The 13,123-nt window shown below is 42.3% G+C and overlaps 2 protein-coding genes across 2 annotated transcripts in view; one reads left to right on the top strand and one right to left on the bottom strand.

Annotated features, from left to right (window-relative positions):
- Positions 1–6,197, top strand: part of LOC309501094 (protein APCDD1) — a 29,580-nt gene extending 23,383 nt beyond the window's left edge. Inside the window, exons 5-6 of the mRNA XM_082173075.1 lie at positions 1,302–1,623; positions 3,017–6,197. Of these exons, the coding sequence (XP_082029201.1) occupies positions 1,302–1,623; positions 3,017–3,444 (750 nt within the window). The 3' untranslated portion in view covers positions 3,445–6,197. The remainder of the gene's footprint in view (positions 1–1,301; positions 1,624–3,016) is intronic.
- A 1,197-nt stretch (positions 6,198–7,394) lies between these two features.
- Positions 7,395–13,123, bottom strand: part of vapal (VAMP (vesicle-associated membrane protein)-associated protein A, like) — a 24,534-nt gene continuing 18,805 nt past the window's right edge. The window contains exons 5-6 of the mRNA XM_082173243.1: positions 11,726–11,908; positions 7,395–8,095 (exon numbers count right to left, since the gene is read on the bottom strand). Of these exons, the coding sequence (XP_082029369.1) occupies positions 7,934–8,095; positions 11,726–11,908 (345 nt within the window). The 3' untranslated portion in view covers positions 7,395–7,933. The remainder of the gene's footprint in view (positions 8,096–11,725; positions 11,909–13,123) is intronic.

Here is a 13,123-nt window from a genome sequence, read left to right as displayed (position 1 = left end):
TCATTTACAGTTTTGCAGTTTGAAAGTTTTATTTAGAGTTTTGCAGTTTGAAAATATAATTTACAGTTTTGCAGTTTGAAAGTATCATTTACAGTTTAAATATAATTTACAGTTTTGCAGTTTGAAAGTATCATTCACAGTTTAAATATAATTTACAGTTTTGCAGTTTGAAAGTTTCATTTACAGTTTTGTAGTTTGAAAGTATCATTTACAGTTTTGCAGTTTGAAAGTATAATTTACAGTTTAAATATAATTTACAGTTTTGCAGTTTGAAAGTATCATTTACAGTTTAAATATAATTTACAGTTTTGCTGTTTGAAAGTATCATTTACAGTTTAAATATAATTTACAGTTTTGCAGTTTGAAAGTATCATTTACAGTTTTGCAGTTTGAAAGTTTCATTTAGAGTTTAAATATAATTTACAGTTTTGCTGTTTGAAAGTATCATTTACAGTTTAAATATAATTTACAGTTTTGCAGTTTGAAAGTATCATTTACAGTTTTGCAGTTTGAAAGTTTTATTTAGAGTTTTGCAGTTTGAAAATATAATTTACAGTTTTGCAGTTTGAAAGTATCATTTACAGTTTAAATATAATTTACAGTTTTGCAGTTTGAAAGTATCATTCACAGTTTAAATATAATTTACAGTTTTGCAGTTTGAAAGTTTCATTTACAGTTTTGTAGTTTGAAAGTATCATTTACAGTTTTGCAGTTTGAAAGTATCATTTACAGTTTAAATATAATTTACAGTTTTGCAGTTTGAAAGTATCATTTACAGTTTAAATATAATTTGCTTTTTGAAAGTTTCATTTACAGTTTTGCAGTTTGAAAGTATAATTTACAGTTTAAATATAATTTGCTGTTTGAAAGTTTCATTTACAGTTTTGCAGTTTGAAAGTATCATTTACAGTTTAAATACAATTTACAGTTTGAAAGTTTCATTTAGAGTTTTGCAGTTTGAAAGTATAATTTACAGTTTTGCAGTTTGAAAGTATCTTTTACAGTTTAAATATAATTTACAGTTTTGCTGTTTGAAAGTATCATTTACAGTTTAAATATAATTTGCTGTTTGAAAGTTTCACTTACAGGTTTGCAGTTTGAAAGTATAATTTACAGTTTAAATATAATTTACAGTTTTGCAGTTTGAAAGTATCATTTACAGTTTAAATATAATTTACAGTTTTTGCAGTTTGAATATATAATTTACAGTTTAAATATCATTGTGAAAAGCGCTCTGCAAATAAATGTGAACTGAATTGAATTGAAGGTAATCAGATTCCGTGTCTCTGGTCTGTTGTCAGAACCACGACCTCAGCTGTGTCTCGTGTGGTATCGTGTCTCTCTCGGACCCCCTCCACCCGCCGGTTCTCCCGCACGGACCCGAGCTCACGGTGAGTCTCCACGGGCACTGGGTGTCCCGGCGCTGCGAGGTCCGGCCCGAGGTTCTGTTCCTCACACGACACTTCATCTTCCACGACAACAACAACACGTGGGAGGGCCGATACTACCACTACTCTGACCCGGTCTGCAAACACCCCGCGTTCAGCATCTACGCCAGAGGACGGTACAGTCGCGGGGTTCGGTCCACACGTGTCATGGGCGGCACCGAGTTTGTGTTCAAAGGTGAGACTCTTCGAATATCATTCACAACTCCTTACGTACAATCGCCTTAGGCCTGTTATTTTGCTGCAATAAGAAATCCAAATCCTAGTGTTGTCGATTTAATGCGTTAATTAGGCCAATTTAATGAAATAGTTATGGTAAAATATGATTTAATGCACCATAATTTGATTTCTTGGCCGTGAGGAATCCATGTGTGCCAGATCTGGGCCGGATCTGGGCCGTGAGGAATCCATGTGTGCCGGATCTGGGCCGGATCTGGGCCGTGAGGAATCCATGTGTGCCAGATGTGGGCCGGATCTGGGCCGTGAGGAATCCATGTGTGCCAGATCTGGGCCGGATCTGGGCCGTGAGGAATCCATGTGTGCCAGATCTGGGCCGGATCTGGGCCGTGAGGAATCCATGTGTGCCAGATGTGGGCCGGATCTGGGCCGTGAGGAATCCATGTGTGCCAGATCTGGGCCGGATCTGGGCCGTGAGGAATCCATGTGTGCCAGATCTGGGCCGGATCTGGGCCGTGAGGAATCCATGTGTGCCAGATGTGGGCCGGATCTGAGCCGTGAGGAATCCATGTGTGCCAGATGTGGGCCGGATCTGGGCTGTGTGGAATCCATGTGTGCCAGATGTGGGCCGGATCTGGGCCGTGAGGAATCCATGTGTGCCAGATCTGGGCCGGATCTGGGCCGTGAGGAATCCATGTGTGCCAGATCTGGGCCGGATCTGGGCCGTGAGGAATCCATGTGTGCCAGATCTGGGCCGGATCTGGGCCGTGAGGAATCCATGTGTGCCAGATCTGGGCCGGATCTGGGCTGTGTGGAATCCATGTGTGCCAGATCTGGGCCGTGAGGAATCCATGTGTGCCAGATCTGGGCCGGATCTGGGCCGTGAGGAATCCATGTGTGCCAGATCTGGGCCGGATCTGGGCCGTGAGGAATCCATGTGTGCCAGATCTGGGCCGGATCTGGGCCGTGAGGAATCCATGTGTGCCAGATCTGGGCCGGATCTGGGTCGTGAGGAATCCATGTGTGCCAGATGTGGGCCGGATCTGGGCTGTGTGGAATCCATGTGTGCCAGATGTGGGCCGGATCTGGGCCGTGAGGAATCCATGTGTGCCAGATCTGGGCCGGATCTGGGCCGTGAGGAATCCATGTGTGCCAGATCTGGGCCGGATCTGGGCCGTGAGGAATCCATGTGTGCCAGATCTGGGCCGGATCTGGGCCGTGAGGAATCCATGTGTGCCAGATCTGGGCCGGATCTGGGCCGTGAGGAATCCATGTGTGCCAGATCTGGGCCGGATCTGGGCTGTGAGGAATCCATGTGTGCCAGATGTGGGCCGGATCTGGGCTGTGTGGAATCCATGTGTTAATGGACTTTAATGAACTAATTCTCCTTCCAGTGAACCACATGCGTGTGATGCCGATGGATCTCGCGACCACGTCTCTGCTGAACGTCTTCGAGGGGAACGAGTGTGGCGTTCAGGGCTCGTGGCGTGTGGGCGTGGAGCAGGACGTCACTCCGACCAATGGCTGCGTGGCATTGGGGCTCCGCCTCCCGCACACGGAGTACGAGCTCTTCCACGTGGAGACGGACGCTCACGGGCGAAACCTGCTCTACAACGGCCAGCGGCCCAGCGACGGCTCCAGCCCGGACCGGCCCGAGAGGAGAGCCACGTCCTATCAGATGCCTTTACTCCAGTGCAGGTCAGAGGTCATCGCCGAGGGCCCGCAGCGACTCAGCAACCGTTGCCGGAGTGGTTACCATGGCGATCTGGCGACGACGGTGGCGGTTTTGAGTTTATTCGCGTTTATGTTTGCAGACAAATAAGTGCATTTTCATGCCAGTTGCCGGGGCGGTTACCATGGCGATCTGGTGACGACGGTGGCGTTTTCAAGTTTATTCATGTTTATGGGATTCTTCGGATGAAGGACGAATGTGGATGTTTCTGGAACATGTTTGACTTGAAGACCCAGAATGCACTTGTGTGATAATGATTGGACTAATTAAAACTGCTGCACAACGATAACCGCACTTTATCAGAACGAACGAAGCCCGACTCTTTCACTTCTGACGACGAGACTTTGTTTTCCACGAATGCTGAAGGAAAAAAAATCACGCCCGAAATGAAGATTCTGTCATTGTTTATTCACTTTCTTTTCCATTCATAGAGAGCAGGAGCCTCGTTCATAAAGACAAGTGGATGATCATCATAAATATGAACACAAGACAGTTTGAGAAATGTTCCTACGAACTATTTATAAACGTAAATGCACTACAAATGTGTGTGTGTGTGTGTGTGAGTGTGTGTGAGTCTTTGTGTGTGTGAGTGACTTTGTGTGTGAGTGTTTGTGAGTGTGTGTGTGTGTGTGTGTGTGTGTGTGTGTGTGTGAGTGACTTTGTGTGTGAGTGTTTGTGAGTGTGTGTGTGTGTGTGTGAGAGTGTGTGTGTGTGTGAGTCTTTGTGTGTGTGAGTGACTTTGTGTGTGAATGTTTGTGAGTGTGTGTGTGTGTGTGTGAGTGTATTTGTGTGTGTGTGTGTGTGTGTGTGAGAGTGTATTTGTGTGTGATTTTGTGTGTGTGTGTGAGTGTGTGTGTGAGAGTGTATTTTTGTGAGAGTGTGTGAGTGTGTGTGTGAGAGTGTATTTGTGTGTGTTTGTGTGAGTGTGTGAGAGTGTGTGTGTGTGTGTGTGTCTGTGTGTGTGAGTGTGTGTGAGTGACTGTGTGTGTGTTTGTGTGAGAGTGTGTGTGTGTGAGAGTGTATTTGTGTGTGAGTGTGTGTGTGTGTGTGTGAGTGTGTGTGTGAGTGACTGTGTGTGTGTGTGTGTGTGTGTGTGTGTGTGTGTGTGTGTGTGTGTGTGTGTGTGTGTGTGTGTGTGTGTGAGAGTGTTTTTTTCTTCAGGAAATCCTATATAATTAATGCATTAATTTCAGTGATTAATCATCACAAAGCGGTTGATCATTTGTGCATGTGCTTTACATTTAATAAACACTTTTGGATTATTTTAATTACTGGTAAACATGATTGCAATAAGTTTGTACACATGATGCTCTTCAGTTCGCAGACAATAGACAATTTTCATGCCAGTTTTTGACCTGAAAGTGTAAAATAAATGTGTCCCTTTCTTTTGCCGTACGACGAAATATGATCATATGAGCGTTTTATAAACGAGGCTCCTGGATATCATAACATTTGAGTGTGTGTGTGTGTGTGTGTGTCTGTCTGTTTGAGTGTGTGTGTTTGAGTGAGAGTGTGTGTGTGTGTGTCTTTAAAAATGTGTCCCTTACTGTTTCTGTAGGACTTATTTTGTTGGTGTGACTCGAGTTGCTTCAATTACTGGTTGACAGAAAACGACCAGCTCGCAGGTTTGAAATGACAAATGATGACAGAACTTTAATTTCTCTGTGTGTTTTTCCCTGTAAAGCATTCGTTGCGGAACGAGTGAGACGTGGACGTTCATATCAGAGGTATTTTTATACGAGAATGAGTTTAAGACGACGATATGAACCATTTCAAGGGCTACATGGAAGGAAAGGGAAATATTAAAGGTCCCATATTGTCAAAACTGAAATCTCCTGGCATGTTTCATAATAACGGAGGTCTAGTGGCGAATCCTGGCGATGAACAGTCGATCCACAGACAAATGCACACAGTCTGTGTCAGAAGAACTACTCAGTCTCCGCCTTCAGTCCCATCCCCACCAATGGTGGGTCACTCAGAAAACAACAGGCCAATCAGAAGAGAGGCTCATGAATATTAAGTAGACAGGCCAAACTCGACCTGTTATTGGCAGAGCTACTGAGAAAAGAGCTGTAGAAATATACTGAGATGGTTTTTGGTACTTATACCGCAAATATAGATTCTTAAGCACATGAAAACCTAAAATAAGGTGTACAATATGGGACCTTTAATAACTGTAGATAATCACTGCTGACTTTATAGATCTGTTTTCAGGAGGGTTTTTAACACATGCTGTTTCTGGCCAGTAAAGCTCCACGGATCACTGACCCTTCACATTCATCAACAGTGTATTTATAAATATGCTGACGAAGTGGTCAAATAGATTAGACATTATTCTTACATGTGCTGGAATGAACTGTCACTTTTGCAAAATATCTTTATAGAAAAATTGCAGATACGCTGCAAAACATGATGATCTTCCTCAGTGTTTCTGTCTCGTTCTCCAGCACAAATATCTGAACATTATTAAGAAGCAAAACGAAGGGTCAGTTGATGTTTTTTAATACGTTTCATAGCTATAACATAGTTCATATTTCATACTGTATAATGTGGATGTATTATAGTGTTTCAAACACAAATCACAATGAGAATTTAATGGAATAAAAATGTCCTGCTTTATTCTGACACTGCCGTCATTTGAAATGCATTAAAAAAAAACATTTAAGATGTTTATATCTGTTGTTTTACTGTGTAATGAATATTAAGAATATTAATAACTGTGTATTAAGATCCATGTTTATCGATTACACACAGACATCAACCAAAGAAAAATCTGTATTAACCATTTAACCATTACATTCTTCAGCAAAAACAACAGGATGACAATAAATTTGAAACTTGAACATGTTTGTCTTGAATATGCGGCGCGACACTAAATATGTATGACTAAATATGACTAAAAAGTATATATATATATATATATAAATACACACAATTAATATTTTGAAAATTAACGAACTTTAGAAGCATTGCTGACCTACATGTAAAATAACGTGATCATTAAACAGAATATTAATAAAAACTGCGTAATGTTAATGAATGAAATGTTGAAATCATTTACTCTGAATCCATGATGAAATCTTTGACAAAAATGCAATTTTCTCAAGTTTTTGATCAAAATGTTGCCTTTTAATGAAACTGACCCACATTTAAAAGAATGGATGAGGCTAAAGTCTCTGTTCTGTTTATATATATATATATATTGCATGTTCAGATATTCATACAACAAAATATACTGGTGGCCATGACATTTTCTTTGAGAAAATATACATATATTAAAAATTCTGCCGCTGACTGGCAACTTAGAAACAAAAATACTGGCGGAAAAAGTTAATATGTGGAATAAATGTGGGTTCAAGTTATTAGACTCTATAAAAGCATCACTGTCTACATGAGTCTGATACAATCTTTATGAAACAAATAAAAAACACTGCAATATTCAAGCAGGTGCTTCATTTTCAGTATTGTTAATTCTCAATATTTAACTCAACAGTTCAAAGGTCACGAGTTTCAACAGTTGAAGTCCCCCTGTAGTCCATCATTTTATCCTTTAAAACTCGTCTTTGATCTGCAAAATTACATATTTAGGTGTTTTTTCAAAAATATTTCTTCATGACTTAAAATATCTTGACTATAACTCGACACCGTTGCCTCATTTAGTATGCGTGATTCTATGAATATGCAAATGAGCCCCGCCTCCACTCACTCACTCACTCAGCTCAGAGATCCACTGGTTGACGATCACACGTTGATCTGATTGGTTTACAAGGTAGTTTGTGACGTCAGAAACACCAGCGATTTCAAAGTGTGTGTTTGAGACTGTCTTTGGTTCACTGCAGTTTTAAGGAGGAAATACTCAGCAATGGTGTCGACTTATGAATTTACACATGCTTTGTCTTAGAGCGTATTAAACACACCACAGGGGGACTTTAAACATTCGCAAGCCAGATCAGACCTGATCTACCAAGTCAGACGTGAATTCACTGCGATACTGAAGTGCAAGTTTGAGAAATACAAATAAAAGACACAAAAATGCATAATATTTTTTCCCGTTTATTTCTTCAATGTCGTCTAGTACGTCAGTGAACATTTGTGTGGATAAATGCAGTTCAGAGAAGAAAGTACATTAATAATATAATTCATAAATGATAATTACAGTAATAAAACAGTCTGCATTGGTATTGTTAGGAACAGAGAAGAACAAATGTACACGTGAAGGAAAGGAGGCACCCGTGTCGCTCGGTTGACCGTTGATGACATCATCAGCACATGCGCGTTTGTTTTAGGATGGAAGGATTAAAAATGACGACATTTACACTTTTCAATCGTTTTAGTAAAACTAAGATGGGGGTTTGGGGGGGGGGGATTCGCCTTCATCCGTCCTAATGAACCAGTTCATAACGTCCACTCCTCGACACAAAACAGCATGTGAACCAAAACAAACAAAGATGGAGTCGCTGGTCGGCCCGTCGAGGGGGGGTGGTGATGATGATGATGACGATGATGATGATGCGGGCCAAACTTCCGTCAACACCATCGATCGCTCGTGTCGAAACCGTTCGTCAGATCCGCCTTCGTCTTACAGGATGAACTTTCCGAGGAAGAATCCGATGAAGATGGCGGCGATGACGACCAGGAGTGAAGGGAGCGAACTGGTTGCGGACTCTCGTCCAATCGGAGGCCTGGAATTGGTCGTCGCATGTTCGCTGCGCTGGAACTTTCTCAGTCTCAAACCCTCGTCCTGATGACGAACACAAACAAAAAAAACAGCATTAGTTTATCCGACGAAGAGATGCATCATGGGATTAGGCCGGTCACCATCGTGTTCAGTTACAGAGGGAAACACTCTTTCGGCTCCTATTGGGATTACAAATAATTATTGAACTTTATCCAATGGGAGTCTATCGGGGCTTTTGGCACTGGAGGAATATATTCATAGTTCCCGGATTTTGCGTGTTCGCACCGCAGGAACTAGGAACGATTTTAGTTTTACAAACTCCGTTTGGAGGAACTAATTGAGCTCCTACTTCAGATTCGGGTCTAAAGCAGCGCTATAGGAACTATCCGTGACGTTAGTGTTCGCTGATTGGCCGAACGCACGCGAAACACCAGCACACGCCATTTTTAAAAAGACTGTAAACACAGATTATAGCCTATATATTTACTCCAGAAACTAACTCTACGAACACGGGAAACAGTGATAGATGAAGCTCTTAATCTTTACGCTGAGGAGAAAATCCAACACAACTTTGAGGAGACCAAGAGAAACATGATTATGTATTTATGCTCAGCAACACTGGACATCAACCACATGGCATATGCTGTTTAAAAACTAGCTAAGAGCGCCATCTGCTGTTTAAAAACTAGCCTAGCGCGCCATCTGCTGTTTAAAACTAGCCTAGCGCGCCCTCTGCTGTTTAAAACTAGCCTGCCATCTGCTGTTTAAAACTAGCCTAGCGCGCCATCTGCTGTTTAAAACTAGCCTAGCGCGCCATCTGCTGTTTAAAAACTAGCCGAGAGCACCCTCTGCTGTTTAAAACTAGCCTAGCGCGCCATCTGCTGTTTAAAACTAGCCGAGAGCGCCCTCTGCTGGTTAAAACTAGCCTAGCGCGCCATCTGCTGTTTAAAACTAGCCTAGCGCGCCATCTGCTGTTTAAAAACTAGCCAAGCGCGCCATCTACTGTTTAAAACTAGCCTAGCGCGCCATCTGCTGTTTAAAAACTAGCCAAGCGCGTCATCTGCTGTTTAAAACTAGCCTAGCGCGCCATCTGCTGTTTAAAACTAGCCTAGCGCGCCATCTGCTGTTTAAAACTAGCCTAGCGCGCCATCTGCTGTTTAAAACTAGCCTAGCGCACCATCTGCTGTTTAAAAACTAGCCAAGCGCGCCATCTACTGTTTAAAACTAGCCTGCCATCTGCTGTTTAAAACTAGCCTAGCACGCCATCTGCTGTTTAAAAACTAGCCAAGCGCGCCATCTACTGTTTAAAACTAGCCTGCCATCTGCTGTTAAAAACTAGCCTAGAGCGCCGTCTGCTGTTAAAGACTAGCCTAGAGCGCCCTCTGCTGTTTAAAAACTAGCCTAGAGCGCCGTCTGCTGTTAAAGACTAGCCTAGAGCGCCCTCTGCTGTTTAAAAACTAGCCTAGAGCGCCCTCTGCTGTTAAAGACTAGCCTAGAGCGCCCTCTGCTGTTTAAAAACTAGTCTAGAGCGCCGTCTGCTGTTAAAGACTAGCCTAGAGCGCCCTCTGCTGTTTAAAAACTAGCCTAGAGCGCCCACTGCTGTTAAAGACTAGCCTAGAGCGCCCTCTGCTGTTTAAAACTAGCCAAGAGTGCCATCTGCTGTTAAAAACTAGCCTAGAGCGCATCTGCTGTTTAAAACTAGCCTAAAGCGCCATCAGCTGTTTAAAACTAGCCGAGAGCGCCCTCTGCTGTTAAAAACTAGCCGAGAGCGCCCTCTGCTGTTAAAGACTAGCCTAAAGCGCCATCTGCTGTTTAAAACTAGCCGAGCGCCCTCTGCTGTTAAAAACTAGCCTAGAGCGCCCTCTGCTGTTAAAGACTAGCCTAAAGCGCCATCTGCTGTTTAAAACTAGCCGAGCTCCCTCTGCTGTTAAAAACTAGCCTAGAACGCATCTGCTGTTTAAAACTAGCCAAGAGCGCCCTCTGCTGTTAAAGACTAGCCTAAAGCGCCATCTGCTGTTTAAAACTAGCCGAGCGCCCTCTGCTGTTAAAAACTAGCCTAGAACGCATCTGCTGTTTAAAACTAGCCAAGAGCGCCCTCTGCTGTTTAAGAAACAAGCCTAGAGCGCCATGTAAAACTAGCCTATAGCACCCTCTGCTGTTAAAAACTAGCCTGGAGCGCCATCTGCTGTTTAAAACTAGCCTAGAGCGCCATCTGCTGTTTAAAACTAGCCTAGAACGCATCTGCTGTTTAAAACTAGCCAAGAGCGCCCTCTGCTGTTTAAAAACAAGCCTAGAGCGCCATGTAAAACTAGCCTAGAGCACCCTCTGCTGTTAAAAACTAGCCTAGAGCGCCATCTGCTGTTTAAAACTAGCCTAGAGCGCCCTCTGCTGTTTAAAACTAGCCTAGATTGCCAGCAGCCATATCACCCATATAACTATATTGCCAGCAGCCATATCACCCTGTAGTCCAAGACTGGTTGCCCACTGAAGCTAAGCAGGGCTGAGCCTGGTTAGTACCTGGATGGGAGACCTCCTGAGAAAACCAGGTTGCTGCTGGAAGAGGTGTTAGTGAGGCCAGCAGGGGGCGCTCATCCTGTGGTCTGTGTGGGTCCTAACGCCCCAGTGTAGTGATGGGGACACTATACTGTCAAAGAGCACCGTCCTTCGGATGGAACGTAAAACCGAGGTCCTGACTCTCTGTGGTCATTAAAAATCCCATGGCATTTCTCGTAAAGAGTAGGGGTGTAACCCCGGTGTCCTGGCCACATTCCACCCATTGGCCCTTACCAATCATGGCCTCCTAATAATCCCCTTACATTGAATTGGCTCTATCACTCTCTCTCCTCTCTCCACCTATAGCTGGTGTGTGGTGAGCGCACTGGCGCCGTTGTACTGTGGCTGCCGTCACATCATCCAAGTGGATGCTGCACACTGGAGGTGGTTGAGGAGAGATCCCCTGATATGATTGTAAAGCGCTTTGGGTGTACAGTAGTACATATGAAAGCGCTATATAAATGCCTCATTCATTCATTCATTAAAAACAAGGCTAGAGCGCCATGTAAAACTAGCCTAGAGCGCCCTCTGCTGTTTAAAACTAGCCTAGAGCGCCCTCTGCTGTTAAAAACTAGCCTAGAGCGCCATCTGCTGTTTAAAACTAGCCAAGAGCGCCCTCTGCTGTTTAAAAACAAGCCTAGAGCGCCATGTAAAACTAGCCTAGAGCGCCCTCTGCTGTTTAAAACTAGCCAAGAGCGCCCTCTGCTGTTTAAAAACAAGCCTAGAGCGCCATGTAAAACTAGCTCTAGAGCGGCCTTTTTATGCCAAAAATCATTAGGATATTAAGTAAAGATCATGTTCCATGAAGATATTTTGTAAATTTCCTACCGCTAATACATAAAACATTTATTTGTGTGAGTGAATGCAGCACAATCGCCAACATAAATGAACATCTTTAAAGGAGATTTTCTCCATGTTTAGATTCATGCATCCTCAGATTCCAGATTTTCAATAGTTGTATCTCGGCCAAATATTGTCCTATCCTAACAAACCATACATCAACGGAAAGCTTATTTATTTAGCTTTCAGATTATGTATACATCTCAATTTAAAAAAATTTGACCCAAGTGAGCCCGTTTTGTGTCCCAGCCCTACACAAGAGTGAGTGAGCAGTATATGTGCATGTGACTCCTGCTTCACCTTGAGCTGGCGGTTCTCCTCGTTCAGCTTGATGGCCTCGGACTGCAAGCGTTTGCACTCCTCCAGAACCTTCTTCTTCTCCGAGTCGTCCAGGGCGGCGCTGACGGGTTTGGGTGCCAGCGACCCGTCCGCTTTAGAGGAGTTTAGCACGCTAGCAGATTTAACAGGAGCGTCGACGTCGTTCTGGAGGAGAACGGGAACATACACATATATATAAAAATGAACTAAATTAATAACTTTTTACCAAAAAAAAAAAAGAAACATTGCAGAACTTACTGAAGCTGGACTGTGACACTATTTTCTTCTAGAAACAATCTTTGTTGGATTATTTTCCTGTTATCTCTGTAAAGCTGCTTTGAAACACTCTGTACTGTAAAGAGCGCTATATAAATAAATGTGACTGGACTTAAAGAAGCTTGGAAAACCTGGATATACGAGGAAGCCTCATTTAAAATGTCTGATTTCTAGACTTGTGATTATATATAAATATGCGTGTGATTATATACAAATATCTTTATAAAGGTGACTTGCCATGTTTCTCCTGCTGACCCTGCTGACCTACCCTACTAAAGGCTCTCTGGCCTGAGCACGTGTCCTGCCTGCTCTGACCCTTGACCTCTGACCCTGCAGTGCTCCGGGTTCTAACACTGGCTGTGGTGGGAATGTGGGGCGGCCGGTTGGACACCGGCGAGCGGATCTTCGTCCAGGCCAAAGCCGGAGCGGCACTGATCCAGTGGGAAACAGTCCTGGCCTTAGAGCGCTGGGACGCAGCGGAGAAACAGGAAGTGATGCGTGTGTATATATATAAGGGCTGCACAGTTTAGAGGAAAAAATTAAATAAAATCGCTCTAGGTTTGCTGTGCTTATTTACATTTATTCATTTTGTAGATGGTTAGGGCTTACAAGGTTATTATAGTTAGCTAAAACCATAAACAAGTGTATTACTTGATATAAACAAACATGAACTAAAAAAATTAATAAAAATTATATTATATATATATATATTTTTAAATTTTTTTCATCTAGCTGTCAAAGCAGCATTTCTCATTTTCATTTAGTTTAACTTGAAGTACTAAACTAAAACTGAAATAAAAAAATTAATAAAAACTATTTATATATATATATATATATATATATATATATATATATATATATATATATATACACAATAACTAATAAAAATGACAAAAACACAACAAAAATACTAACGTTCAAATTAAAACATAAGATACAATAATAAAAACTAATTCAAAACATAAAAGAAATATGCATATTTTAAAATGTATTATGCATTGTTTTTTAATCGCAATGATATTAAAATAACACTGATTATCTGTTGGGTTGCATAATTTGCCCCCAAAAATGTGAGATTATATTTGAATATGACTTTTTTATTAT

The sequence above is a fragment of the Leuciscus leuciscus genome, assembly GCF_965113295.1.
Source record: "Leuciscus leuciscus genome assembly, chromosome: 6".
Taxonomy (NCBI): domain Eukaryota; kingdom Metazoa; phylum Chordata; class Actinopteri; order Cypriniformes; family Leuciscidae; genus Leuciscus; species Leuciscus leuciscus.
This window is presented reverse-complemented; position numbering and strand designations above follow the sequence as displayed.